Source organism: Phaseolus vulgaris, chromosome 3 (genome assembly GCF_051622355.1).
Source record: "Phaseolus vulgaris cultivar YP4 chromosome 3, ASM5162235v1, whole genome shotgun sequence".
NCBI classification, from domain to species: domain Eukaryota; kingdom Viridiplantae; phylum Streptophyta; class Magnoliopsida; order Fabales; family Fabaceae; genus Phaseolus; species Phaseolus vulgaris.
Window position 1 is genome coordinate 16,184,118 of NC_143500.1, and position 15,994 is coordinate 16,200,111.

Here is a 15,994-nt window from a genome sequence, read left to right on the forward strand (position 1 = left end):
AACAATCTCTTGGCCCAGAATGCTTTCACTCTAGGTGAAATCCCTCCCGAGAATGTCTCGTTTAAATTACAAAACCTCTCGGCCTAAGATGCTTTCACTCTAGGTGAAATCCTTCCCGGGAGTTTATTGCATATAAATTATAAAATTCTCGGGGACATCTTTACTCCAAGAGAAATTCCAAACGAAATTACATTTGTTTTTTACTTCTCACATCTTTAATAGCATAAATTTTTAAAAGACGACCAACGCAGGTATGACTTAACAACGAGAGATAAACGTTTCATAAGATAATAATTTTGATAGGTTAGCTAATACGTCAGCTGAACCGAAAGGTTGAGCCAAGGTTGCACCTAGAAGTAAGACCGAAAGGTCAAACCAAAAGGTTGAGCCAAGGTTGCACCTAGAAGTGAGACCGAAAGGTCAAAATGAAAGGTTGGGCCAAGGTTGCACCTAGAGGTGAGGCGAGAAGGTTGTCTAGGCCAAAAGGTAAAACTGAAACATTGATGAAGATGTTCAAATTTTTTGAAATATATTAAACAAACTAAAGTCAAAATCTTCGAATATATGCAAAAATATTATATACAAATCAATTTTTTCTTTCAATCTTAATTTGAAACTTATTATAATTTCAATGTATAAATTTAAAACACACTCATTATTATATAAACCGAAAAGTTAAACTTCAAAATTAAATGATAAAAAAGGTAGCCGAAAAGTAAAACCGAAAGGGACATTATACATATTTCAATTTCGTACTACCAAAAATGACATTAAAGACCAAGATGAAACATGTAAAATAACCGATAACTTATAACGGGGAGCTATTACAAAAAATCAAAGAAAAAGCCGACTCATTTCTCGGCATCAACACGATCATGGTCATGCACATTTCCTTCTTCTGGTGTATCATCATAAGGGATTTCGTCAACTGGGATCAGCTCACCATTATAAAAATCTTTGCCGACATCAAAGTTTCCTTCATCTAAAGAAATCTTGTAAAAGTACTTGACTTGCTGAAGAGCTTTCTCGAAACCAAACTTATGTTGATCAATAACGTAGCCCTCAACCTTTAACACGTTTGATTTTAGCTGACTTATATCCATTTGCAAATGATGAATATTCTCAACATCAGCTTGTTTTGCGGAAGACAAGTCAGATAAGCCTTCTTTCAGTTGTTGATTTTCATCATGAAGTTTCAATCTCTCGGCAATCAAACTAGCAATCTCATCTTTTAGTAATTCCTTCTTGGCCTTGTGTTGAGCATTCACATTTGATAATTCTCTAACTCGTGTAGTTAAAGATTCAAGTCTTTTACCTCCAGTTTTGCTAAGAATTTTTTAGAAGTAAGCACGTACTTTTAGGTTAGTAGCCATCATTAAACCTGAAAATCAACAAAAGATTTAGCAAAGTTAAAATTCTCTTGTTGAAAAAAGAAATAACTTGAAAAAATTACCTACCAATGAAATCTTTTCGTGGCCTTTTAGAAGTGTACAGTTGTAACAAAGCGTGAGTAGGAATCTTATGGGATAAGTGACCGAGTACTGCAAGAACATTACAATCTTCGTTGTTCGTTGAATGATAAAACCATTTTCAAAAAATGTTTTCTTATCACAAGCATTAAGTACAACTTTTCATTTCTTAATAGGCATAACGTCTTTTCCAAATCATCATGCTTGGGGGCTAGTGTACTGTTTAGGCCGAAAAGTAAAACTGAAAGGTTGTCTAGGCCGAAAGGTCAAACCGAAAGGTTAGGCCGCAAGTCTATATGCAAAGAATAAATAAATAATATTAAATTAATTATTGTAGCAAAGCCCATAAAACAAGCCCAAATGTACAAGTGTGCGTTTAATAAATATTAGGTACAAAAAGAAAAGGCCTAAACAGGATCTGAGCCCAATAAAAGAACATTATAAATAGATGATCAACTCAAGAGGTAAGCAAAGTAATTTTATTTGATAACTATTTAAACTGATTCTGACTTTGACATTGGAGCGCTTTGTAGGTACACACACATACCCGTGAGAGGAGACTGAGAGCCCAAAATCGAGAAGGGGGACCAAGAAGTTAGCAAATCCAAGAAGAAGAAGTTTGCTTCTAGGCCTTTGTAAGAACATTTTTCTTTTAATTTCAATAATACATTGTTAAGTATGATGGAGAATGTGGTTGTTGGTGCATTTTTCTTCATTTTCAAGTAGTTGTGGTGGTTGATTAGTGGTTAAAATAAGTTTTGTGATATTTTTGAGTGGTAATTTTTTTTATATTTTTTAGAAGTTACAAAACCCAAAAAATAACAATACGCAAAATTGAAGTACAAAATTAAAAAAATAGTAATAATATAACAAATTTTCTTCTCAACTCTCTTAAACACATTAAAAGGAAGAAACTATTTTTTTTAAAATATTGCACTAGAAAAGTATGAGAATGCGAGAATATAACAAACTATTTAAAAAAAGAAATTGTGACTTTATTTAAATTTATTTATTTTAAAAAGTTAATAACAACTGTTTTTTATTTAATAGAAAAAAAAACCCAAATACATGAAGTGCAACTTGTTGGAGAGGCTCGAAAAACACAGCAAGATATAGAATGTTGTTATTAAAAATGAAGTTTCATCTTCGATCCCAAAAATCTTGTAACGATGAAGAGAAGGAGTAAAATAAAAATAGGATGTTTGAATAGTAGAAAAAAAGGAAGAAAAATTATATGAAAATTTTAATTGATTTTAGAAGGCAAATCAAATGATTATATCACTGCAATTGTGGATAAAACTCAATTAAAAAACATAAATTTTTTAATATTCAGTATAATGTAAATCTTTAATAATAACTTAATTGAAAATATTTAAATTTATTAAAAATTTAAAATAATATTTTTTAATAATCAAATTTCTCTTTTAATTTTTTTTATTATGTGTTCTTTGTAATAACCTCACGAAACTATAATCTTTATTATAAACCTAACAAAGGATTCATACAAAGTATTAAGTATTTTATAATACAACTTGAACCTACACAAATACAATTTTTTTTTTTAAATTCTTAAATAGAACTCCAATATCTTATAGATGTTGCCCCTTATAAAATTTCAAATGTGAAAAAAAATGTATATAAAAGGACATATCTTTTGACTAACAATTTAATTCCATCAAACACGAATATACAAAAACAATATAGATATCATATGAATTTATATCTCAAAAGATATTCAACAAATAGAATATCAATTGACACCTCTCAAAAGACTCATATTAATCATATCCTACCTTAAAATATGCTCCAAATCAAGACTTAGATTAACCAACGAACCTAAGAATAATGGATCAAGGTAAGGTCATTACAATCCAAGTTGCACATCTACACATGGCGGAGTGTGCAAGAACTCCTCTCTCAACTTCTCGACACTTGATATCTTAGTGCATATATGACTTGGATTATAAGTGAAGTAAATGACTTAGATATTTGTTACAACATAGTTGTCTTTTCTTAATACACAAATCAAGCATTGGTTCACACATCATCCAAAGTGTGTGACCCCAAATTCATACAATTATTATCATTCTCAAAAATCATTTTCATACAACATAACTTATTTAAACAAAACCACGAATTAATTAAATATACAAATTAAAATTTTATTTACATTTGTATTTAACAATCACATCAAATCCATTAAAGAAAAAATATAGTTTAATAAAAAATTGTCTCGCTTGAGTGAAAATTTCTTCATTTTAACAAAAATTTAGTCGAGAGAAGGGTTGAGTTACAACTTTATTTTTTGTTTGAGTAAAATATGGCCAAAAATAAAGGTTGAGTTGCTTTATTAAATCCTTCATTTTAACTAAAATATAAGAAAATGCAGTAGCAGAACCAAATTTGTCTTCAAAAGCTTTTCTCAAAACCATTTTAATAACTACAATTTTCAAACAAATTCAAATGACCAATACAACCATAATTTATTGAAATATCATCGTATGTTTATTTCAATTCAACTTTAATCATTCAAAATATATATATATATATATATATATATATATATATATATTTACATCAAACTCATAAACAAACATATGACTACAGGAAAGTAACTTTACTCATTTAAACTATATTCAACCCTCAAAGAAACTTTATACTTTAAGATGCATAATTTAAACATTATATCAACATCTCAACAAGAGTACAAATTCAAAACATTTAAAACAATTCTATATCAACCAAAAACTCAAATAGCATTCAAATTATTTTCAAATCAAAACATGATATTTGCATAGAAATTAAGATCTTGTGACCAAGTCACATTCAAATTCGGATAATTTATCTTAAGGTTCTATAAAAAAATATAAATAGTTCCTTTACCTATAATCTCTTGTTCTAAATAAAGTTTTGCTCAAGCAAGAGAATAACTTAAAATCTAGATATCTAAAGTAAAGTATCAAAATATAATAAAAATTCAATGTAAATTTAACGATTATAACTTTTCTCAACCAACTCTACTATGATTGATGACAATTTCAAGAGAAATAAAGTAAATAAAGAATCTTCAAAGTAAATAGAAACTTACTTTATTTAAAAAAAATGATAAGTTGAAAATGATCATTAACTCCCCTACTATTAAAAAGTGTGATCAAATTCTAAAAGAGACTTGTTATGAATGAACCAAAGTAAAAAGAATTTAGAGGAAAAGAAAGAGAAAATTGGAAGGAGAGAGAAGAAAAAGATAAATAATGAAAGTGAGAAGGGTTTTACATGCTTTTACTCTTCTATTTTCTAATACTTACCTTTTTTACTTAATTATTATGAATTGTCTTGTATTTCTTCTATTATTTTTACTTTGACTCATGCTGAGTGAATTTAGAGAAGCTCAAGCAAAAGAGCATAAGTCCAAACAAGCACAGTTGGCAAAGGTTATTGCTCCTAATATAAATCCAACTTAATAGAAATAAAATAAAGTTTGTTTGTCACTCCACTAGTGTAAAAATGCTCTTAGACAACAGTTTTTAAAGCCCTTAAGCACTAGTTTTACAACGATAGTTTATGAGCATGTCGTCTATAGTTTTGACTTATAGACGATGATTATGCACCGTAGTCTATTAATGTCATAAAGGCGCCAATTATTTCAATAACCGATGCTTATTTCATACGTAAAATTATATCATAATATACTCATAAAAGGGTATAGGTGATGACTATTAATGTCATAATCCCGTGAAGCTTTTATCAGTTCATCTATTTATTGTCTTTGAATTCATCAATCTTAACACTGCTGACAATCGTGTGAAGTTAGTTGATCCATTTATCAGTACATCGCTTGACATACTTTTGTATCCATGCGCTTTTGCAAAAGACTCAACTCCAACATTACGAATCATGTCCTCCAATTGATCATCATGTACATCATTCATGATGGATTGAACATATTCTTGGGATACAGTCACACTTGGTAAATGTAATAATTCACATGTCCAAGTTGTATAAGGTCGTAGAAACTCATCACATAGAAGGTGCTCCCTGATTTTGTTAACATTCAATCTCCTCCAATTCAAATAATTAAAGCACGAACACCTAAATTTTACTCCATCACCCGGTTGACATTATGTTGCACAAATTGTATAAATTCTTTTACTCCTCTTTCATACTCATCACTTATGTGAAATAAATTAATTCAATCTCGATCCATATGTATGTTCTATAATGATTTGTCAATGAAAGTTTACTAAATTTGGATCCAGTCCAAAATCTAACATTTTTTCGAGGGTCGAACACCCTTCAAACTCAATACCAACACATATTAAAGAATTATAAATATACATGCAATTCAAAAACATTAACAAATATATATAATTATACATGCAATTTAATAAATAAACAACTCTAATAAATAATACATCCAATTCAAAATATATCATGTAATGCAATGGCTACTACCCAATTAAATCTAATTAATCATGTCCTTGACTTTTTCAAATGTCACAATTCTTCCATAATTTAGTAACAATAAATAAATATATAACAATAAATAAATTTCTACTAACAATAAATAAATCTTAATTTCTATTAAAAATAAATAAATATATAAAAATATTAAAAAATATATAACAATAAATAAATTTTAATTTCTACTAATAATAAATAAATATATAACCAAAAAAAAAATTGTGATGGTGGGCAGTTGCTCAAGAGGCGCAGAGATGAAGGAGTAGTGGCGGCGGAGCAGAAGCGGAGGAGTAATGGAGAACGCTGCAACTTTGAAAATACCTTGTAATGTTTGCGAAAATGGAGTAGCAATGGAGGAAGAATGAATAGAGCAGAAATGGAGAACCAATGGAACAACAATGGAGGAAGAACGCAGGCCGTGAAGGTGCAGGGAAGAAGTTTGCGAAAATGGCACAGGTTCTATTTAGGATTCAAAAACAAAATTATAGACAACGATTTTACCTAGTAACCAGCCTCTATTCAAAATTTTAAACTATAAAATGGTTCGTCGAAAAATCAAGCTCATTGACATCGGTTCATTTCAATAACTGAAAATAACCAGCATCTTTGTTGCAGTCATGTTTATAAATGCCGGGTTTACCTTAAATATAAAATAAATATAATCGGTGTCAGGATAACTCATGAAAATAACAAAGAGAGTTGTAATTAAAATGAAACTCAAAACTAAATATTAGACGTGTATAAAAGTATAAGAGAATGTAAAGAAAAAAATAATATATATATATACACATATATATCTTGCAAGTAAGTTTAATTTTTACTTAAAAATATTAAAAAAAAGTCGTGTATGAAACTGCAATTTATTTAAAAAAAAAAAAAATCGTGTTTCCATACGTTACTTCTTTACTTAATTTAAAAAAAATAAATACATTGAAAGTAAAATTGTATATTGAATTTTTGTTTTTAAATTTTCCATATCCTTTTTTATATTTTAAAAATAAAATTATCTATTTCCAATAAATTATAAATAAAATTATACCATCTTTATAAGTAAAAAAACCTACAATCTTTCTAATCCTATAAGCATAACATAAAGATGCAATGCCTTAAAACTTGTTTATTTCATTGTCCATTTGATTATGATGTATAATTAAGGAGATATTCACGATTAAGGAGATATTCGCTAGTTTTGTGTTTCAATTATGCTAGTTTTGTGCTTCAAATCACCTTGAAGAGGTTGAACATGTATGGTCCTGTTTCAATATGTTATTTTTTATATTTTTTGGAATTCCGTAAATACATGACAGTTGAAAAGAAATGAAATAGATTAAGAATCAGAAGTTCATGTAATAAAAGATATGGATACAATACATTTAGAAGAAAGCTAATATTTTTTGTTTTATATTCTTTATTTACTTTTATTTTACATTAGTTCTCTTTAACTAAACCTACAAGTATAATATCTCAATTCTCTTTATTTTATCTTAGTTCTTTATTTATAACATAATGAGAAGGGAAGTAAAAATTTAAATTTGTCTTTTTATTTCTCCCAACATCTTAAGTAATAATCCTTAACCGATTTGATAAATATATCCTTATTAGAAAATTAAAAAATAATAAATTAAGACATTGATGTGTAAATTAATTTATATTTTTAAAATGATAAACATTTTAAAAGAATGAAACATTCAAAGTAGTAAATAATACGCAATAAAAAAATTATATGTAATAAAAGTCATATTTTTTAGGAAAATAAATGTTATGTTAAGAAGATGCATACACAACATTGTCAACATTTATGCCATGTTTCTTATTTATTTATAAAAAAATACCAGTGATTTTTTCAACTTATAAATGCCTCATTCTATGATTTGTTAGAAAGATTATCTTCCTTCCGGATATTATATATATATATATATATATATATATATATATATTAAAAATATGTATTTAGGTATTGACCTAAAAAAGAGAGTCGTGTTTTCAAATAGGATCTTAGTTTTTTCTTAATTTTGTTAAAACATAATACATGACTTTATTTATTGTAATTTTTGTAACCATTGCATATAAAAGTGGATCAATGTATATATAACTTTACTGTTTTAAATTGTTTGTGATTGCAATGACTTGGTAAGCACAATTTTAGGTTATTTATATATACTAAAAAGCAGAACTTTTGTTTTTTTATTTATTTAAATTTTGGTAATTTAGGAATCGTATTTAACTTTTGCTTTGTTTAAATTAAAAAAAAAATGATCAATTTCATTAAAAAAATAACCTCCATAAAAAAAATTATCGGTATTCTCATTCAAAATGAAATTAATTAAGTAGTTCCAAATAATTTTAAAAATGTTCATTCTCTCAAATTGAAAATTATAACTATGATAATATTCTATGTAAATAATGAATATATGTTGAAATATTTTTACTAAAGTTTATTTTACTTTTAATATAAAAAATTTCTAAATTATCAACATTTAATTTAAAAAATGAAAAAAGGTGTGAGCATAATTTTAATATAAATAAAATAACCGAAGTCCTTCATTAAAACACGATTTCATTTCAGTAAATTAATAAATATTACAACACCAGGTATGGGTTTAAAAGATTAAAATAAAAAAATTTACATATACACATACGACTTTTTAATGAAAATAAAAAATAAAAAATTTGAAAATATGACTATTTTTTATAAATTTGAATTTCCAAATATCACTTACCTTTAAAAGAATTTCTATTTTGGTAATCTAGAAAAAATGCACGTTACTTTTGCAAAAATAAAACGAATTAGACGAAGTTTGATTTATATTCATATTTTTAAAAGTTGGATAGCGGACACCCCATTAACTCCTTATTTATCTAAAAATGTAAAGTAGTGTCACGAAAACCTTCACTCACTAATAATACAAATAGAAAAACATTTATTCGTAAAAATTTATGGGATGTGAAAATTCTGTACAAAACTATTTGTCTTTAATTTCAATCAAAATTCTTATTTTTACTTTTACACTTAATTAATGAGGCTTTGCATTAAAATAATGGTTAAACAATAAATTTTTGGTTGCATTTAAAAGATAAAAAAGGAATTAAATGTGATTTTAGTTATTAATACTATCAATTTGGAAACTCTTTTAAAAAAAGGTCAAAATTCGATGGTTGATCTTAGAAAGTTGGATGAGGGTCATGATGACCTCTCTAACCTTTTTTAAGAAAATTTTATAATTTCTAAAATATTTAAATACAATAAATTTAAATTATTTTCATTTCAAATTATTTTATTTTGTAAATGTTTTTTTAGATAATACCGTTTAAATTAGTAATTTTAAATTTATTGTTTAGATAAAGTATTTTAATTATTACTAAATTTTAAAAATTATTTGAATATTAAATAATTATTTAAAATTCAAAAATATCAATATTAATAATCTTTTATAGTAGATGATGATTGATGTTGTTCTTTGGTAAAAGTTTTTTAAGATTTTTCATTTTATATTTTTAAAAGATTTTCTCAATTTATATGAATAAGATTATTATTAATTTATGAATTGCTAGATCGGGTCAGAACTAAGTAAGATAACACTGAGTCAATTTAGGTTAGAGTCAAGCCAAGTCGACTTGAATTCAAGTTGAGTTGAGTCGGTATACATCTAGGTTGAGTCAACTAGGCTAACGCCTAGGTTGAGTTGAGTGAGTCTAGGCTTAGGTCAAGTGAACCCAAGTCAAGTCGAGTCGAAAAAAACATATCCAGTGAAGTAATGGCTGATCCATGTTCAACCAAGTTGAACTAGGTTGGTGTTTGTTATAGTCCGATCAAGATCAGGTTAGCTTCGCCCGATCAAGGCCAAGTCAAGCTTGATCGATTCGAATTTGCCTGGTCCCAAGTGATGGAAAAAAAACGCACGTGGAAACAACACACACAATCACGAATCAACTGCAGAAAATAAACAACACAGGATTTAACGTGGTTCGGTCACCAATTTGCAACCTACGTCCACGGACAACTAATTAGGTTTTCATTCTATTTGTTACAATTTTATTACAAGCACAAAGATCTCTTAAATAAAGATTATAGAGGGCAAACAATAATTAAGCTCATTCACTAAAACATGGTGTCTAGTCAGCCCAACCCAATTGGTCCTGACTTCACACTCAACACCAAGTTGAGTGTAGTCAATCTGAGTCTAGTTGAGCTAAGTCAACCTAAGCCAAGATAGAGATAAGTCAATTAGTCCCACATTCAATCAAGTCGAGGTGAGTCCACGTTCATCCGAGTTGGGGCCAACCACGTTCAATCGAGTTAAGCTAGGCTCAGGTCAATCGTAGTTCGATAAAGGCCAACTCGACCCTAGCCCGATCAAGATCAAGTCAAGTTGGGTCGAGTCAAGTCAGTTTGAGCCAAGCCAAACTGAGTTGAATAATAATAATAATAATAATTATAAAAATTATATTAATAATAATAATAATAAAAATAATAAAATTATATTAATAATAATAATAATAAAAATAATAAAATTATATTAATAATAATAAAATTATATTAATAATAATAATAAAATTATACTAATAATAATAAAATTATATTAATAATAATAATAAAATTATATTAATAATAATAATAAAATTATATTAATAATAATAATAAAATTATATTAATATTAATAATAATAATAAAATTATATTAATATTAATAATAATAATAAAATTATATTAATAATAATAATAAAATTATATTAATAATAATAATAATAGTAAAATTATATTAATAATAATAATAATAAAATTATATTAATAATAATAATAATAAAATTATATTAATAATAATAATAATAAAAATTATATTAATAATAATAATAATAAAATTATATTAATAATAATAATAATAATTATATTAATAATAATAATAAAATTATATTAATAATAATAATATAAATTATATTAATAATAATAATATAAATTATGTTAATAATAATAATATAAATTATATTAATAATAATATAAATTATAACAATAATAATAATATTAATATTATATTCATATTATTCATATTAATAATACTAATAGTATTATTAGTATTATTAATACTCTTCATACTATTCATATTATTAATAATAATAAGTATAATAAAAATCATAATAATACTAAAGAATTTGTTTAATGTAGTGGTTAAAGTTTCTTTAGTCATCGAAGGAAATTGAGTTTGAATCCCATCCATTGTTTATTTTTTTTTTAATTTCTACTTCATAGTGCCAGAGTTACATACGGATCGTAATTACCTTTGGTTTACATACGGATTTTTTCGTATGTAATTTTGGCGCCATGAATCGAGAACAAAATTCCGTATATAATTCGCATTTTTCTTGTAGTGAAGTACAGGTCGGGCTGGACCTAGGTGGGACCGAGACAAATTGGGCAGGCTTGACCAAGTCACATGGACAATGTGACTTTATTTTGTATATTCACACTCCTTTATTTAATATCCACACCTCCTACAACTATACAAGAGTAATTACAAGAAGAGTCATGAAATGATGCTCTTCACCCAATGCTCTAGCCATGCTCCTAGTGATCCTTTGGGTTTGGGCTTCCTCTACTTGGTTTCCATCAGGCTTGACCAAGTCAAGTTGGACATATTTTGGGGTGAGACATTTGTCACAACCATGTCAAACTATGTTGGATCATCTTATGACAAGTTGAGTCTAGTCTACCCAAACTCAGGTTGAGCCGAATCAACTTGTGCTCATATCAACCAAAACTAGAAAGACTAAAATATGAATTTGAGTATGAAGAGTTTAAATTATTTGATTTTAAATGTAATTTGAAAGTCTTTAATTTTAAGTAATCCAATTACTCTAATAAAATTCCAAAATTTGTTATCCAAACAAAATATTTTATCATAAAGCATTTTAAATTCTCTATAAAATAAAGTGAATTACCCTTTTAAAATAGGGTGGTGATATGTTAAAACCATAAACATTAAAAAACATACACTTCACAAATCAATAAAATAATATTTTAATTATATTTAATTTATTTTTTAATTTTAAATCTTATAATATGCTGTCAAGTGTATTTTTTTTTTTAATTTTAAATATTATAATATGCTGTCAAGTGTATGTTTTTAGTGTATGAGATGTCAAAGAAATTTTTTCTTTAAAATACTCTATACAAATATAAGCTAAGATCTTTTTGCTCATTTTATAACTCCCAAATGTACATAATATTAGAAAATTAAAACTAAGATAACGTGAGATGACAGTTGCAAGATTAAGTAAAGTTTAGACAATGATCATGAATAATGTACTTGTATAATAACATTTGAAAACAAATGTCGCTAACATATACTTGCTCTTAATATTGTTACTCTATTGGGACATTTTCTAAGTGGTGTGTGTTGATGTTGTTGTACTTGTACCATGACAACTCTCTTGAGAAACACCACCATCATTAGATAAAAGACATTCTTCATGAAAACACTTCCAAGTCATTGCTTTGATTGCTTGAATAATGCCTATATATTTATAACCAATATTGTTTATATAAAGATAGTTAATTCAAATGTTATTATTATTATATTATCTTTAAAAAATTGTTAAACCATCATTTTTCATCATACTATTTAAAGTTCCAATTTCTTGAGAAAAAAAGCAATAACAAACACAAATTAACCAGAGCAACATGTGAAGGTTAAGTTAAAGTTGTCACAGTCTTCCTAACGTTTGTTTTCTAAAATATTACCGAAACACATTAAAATTCGAAGAACATGACAAGACATAGGGACACAAACAAATTAAGAAAAATGCTCCTTATTAGCTTCGTAATTACAAAGAGCGAGACTGAAAACAATTAACTGAGCATAATTGTGCAAGCAATAAAGAGGCAAACTACATGTTATTGACAAAATTATCCGCCAAATGAATATCAATTTCTTCCTCCAAACTAAATCCTTTTGTTATTGCTAAAATTACTGGTTTTAAACAGGATTAGAGATAAATAAACAATGAAGAAAGAAACAAGTAAACAGTGAAGGCGATTTCAGCTCAAATAACAATAACTACGGATTAAGCATCACTCGTGGAAGAGGTGAGTTTACTCCTAAAGCCACTCCTTCCTAATATCAAAAGTGTAGTTGATCTCCAAATACAACTTGTTATCGTCATCAACAAACTGAAAAACGTCACACAAAATAGAAGGTCAAATAATGCATCAACCCATATGAAACTGTAACTAAAGAAATGAAATTACTACTCCTTGAGTTGAGAATTCATGAGATATTGTACACATATATGTCAACATTTTAACATCTTCCTATGTTCAACATAAGCTAAAGCCATTACTGTTTTGTAAATTTAAGAATTAAGCGAAAAAAGTTTTTAAATTAATCTCAGAAGTTAGAATGTCTCAGTCATGTATAACTTTGAGGACTAGATTGAAATGTGTTTCCTGAATTTGAATTTATAATTAGTAGTGAGTGATTAAATGAGTACACATGAAATCTGGCAACAAATTTATGAGAGCATTTATTGGTGAGATGATTGATGCCAAAGAGATTAATTTGTGCTCACTTCATTTCCAAAACAAGTCACAACATCAATTCTGACAGTTGTAGACAGACAAGAATTTAGGATAGGCTAAGTTTTGGTTATTTAATGCACTGGTACTGGATCTCGTGACCAATGCAGGCTTGTATCATGAAGTCGCGAAAAAGCAATTTTGAAACCCTCTTTACTAAACAATATGTAGAAATATTAACATTACCTTGGATCTAGCTGAATATGTTCCTCTAGCAAAGAGCCCTGATGGGGTTGTCTCTTCAGGCATCTCATGTGTGTAAGGTTCTGCTTGAGGGCTGAATGTTCCAATCATCTCTTTAGTGCTGTCAACTGTAACAAGATATGCAGATCAAGTTAAAAATTGGATAATGATTCATACTTTTACCACCTCACAATTTTTTTCAGAGGAATTTTTATGGGAAAAAGTAGCAGTTTAAGGGATGAAATTGAGGATTTATTCAAATTGAAGCATTTGGTTGGCATGATTTGAGGGAGAGAGCTTACCCTTGAGGCCGGTTTTCCATACATTGTTTGTGTATTTGAGACCTGAAACAATATTATGGCTGACCTGGAAAGTGAACATCAGACTGTAACGGCTTCCTTCTTTCAGAGTAAACCATAAACCCTCGGGATTTCCTGACTCTGGTATGGGAAGAACAATGTCTTCTCTACCAGCTGCCTTGATTGCAAGGCTCAGGATCTTCACTTCTGGCTCCAGAGATTCTTAATCACATTCATAAAAACATGTCAAGAGTTAAGTCTATAACTGATTAATAAAATTATATAGCCTAAGGAAGAAACAAAACATGGAACACTAGGCTTTAACTAGAAATTGATCAGACAAACAAAATGTTACAGCTTACAAAAGTTATTCCTAAAACCAAAAATAAAAAAACACCACTTAACAGTATAAAGAACCCATTTCAAACTTTTAGTAACAACTGAAATGAATTAGTCATGTGTCTAGAGATGCCACGGATTCTTTGTTCGTCTCTATCAATTCACAGTAAAACATACACGAATTGTTCCCTTTTTGTTTTTTTTTATCGTGCATTGGAAAATTATTACATTGTCTGAGATAATCATATGGTTATGATAAATAAGTTTTTACATTAACATGAATAAATTTTTTACATCACGTTGTCTAAGATTCAATGATATATGACATGGATATTAATTCCATGTAATGATAATTTCTGAATACTCAACGCATGTTTTGTCTCAAGATAATCTGGACAAAACAGAAAGAAACTGAACGCGGTTTAACTTTAAAGGGTAGCAATTGAACAAGTAATTACCACCAACAGAGTTAATGTCAACGCTTCCAAGAAGCTGTTCCTTCCACCTCCTCAAGCTCTCATCGTCCTAAGATCTCAAGCAGAAAACACAGCACACGCATAAATGATACGCAGGAGATCAAAATAAGGAAAATTTTACGTAGAATCGTAATGAAAATCTTTATCTTGAAAAATAAAAGTGAAAGAATCATAATGAGCCTCTCAGAATTGCATGTAAGTTGTATGGAAGGAATAAACAAAAAGCATAGAGGTTTCAGAGAAGTAAGAGAAGCAATGGGAATAAGAGCCAACCTTATCCTTTTCGAGTTGCTCTTTCAAAGTGCACTGGGGACCCAAGTCAATCCTCCTCTCGACATCCTCTTCTTCATCCTCGGTGACAGCAATGGAACCTTCACTCATGTGTCTACTGAGACTCGTCCCTCGTTCATCGCCACTTTCCTCCCCATGAGCCGTTTTTCCGGCGTGCTGCGTTTCAGGAACGTCTGCTGCACCCTCCTTGCCTTTCTCATCAAAACCCATGCTTTTGCCGTTGGAAACCACCCCAATGGCCAAAGACATCAACGGTGGCGAAACCCAGATGGCAGCTTCACAAGAACCACCACCTAGCTAGCTAGCTAGAGACACAGGATCAGAGAGAATTGAAATCCGCTCCAACTTGCAAAAGGGTTGTGTTAAGGTAGAGAGAGAGAGAGAGGAGTGAGGAGCGTTGAAGAAGAAAGGGTTGATTGAAAAAATGAGTGTTGCAGCAAGAAGGCAAAGAAGAGAGGTGAAAGAGAAGGAAATGGTCGTGTGGTGATCCGAAAATCACAAATATTCAACGACAAAAATGGGAGAGACTCTTCCTCCTCCTCCTCTTCATCATCATCACCATCGTGAAGGTCACTCTTCTAGCACTAACTCAAAATATTTTTTATTTTATTTTTAAATACCACTAAAACCCAAGATAGTAACCAACAAATCCAACCAAGCATATATAAAACAAACCAAAAAAAAGAGTGATATATGATACCCTTTTAGAAACTTTATTTTAAAAAATCGAATGAGTTTTGAGTATTGAGTTTTGGTTTTAGTTTTACTTGGGTGAAGAAGTTAACATGGAGTTCTTCACTCCATTTAACTCTTAATATTATTATTTTAATAATTTTTATATTATTTAATTATAAATTTATTTTTTATTATATTTTTTTAAAACTGTCAAGTCAAATTGTGTATCATC

At 28.3% G+C, this 15,994-nt stretch overlaps 1 protein-coding gene across 1 annotated transcript; it reads right to left on the bottom strand.

Annotated features, from left to right (window-relative positions):
* Positions 1–12,717: 12,717 nt before the first annotated feature.
* LOC137806753 (rho GDP-dissociation inhibitor 1) lies at positions 12,718–15,778 on the bottom strand. Its single transcript, XM_068607019.2, has 5 exons — positions 15,070–15,778; positions 14,779–14,845; positions 13,985–14,203; positions 13,686–13,810; positions 12,718–13,094 (listed from the first exon to the last, which is right to left on the bottom strand). Exons 1-5 carry the CDS (start codon positions 15,334–15,336, stop codon positions 13,023–13,025), a joined length of 750 nt encoding a protein of 249 aa, XP_068463120.1. The 5' UTR covers positions 15,337–15,778; the 3' UTR covers positions 12,718–13,022.
* Positions 15,779–15,994: the final 216 nt, after the last annotated feature.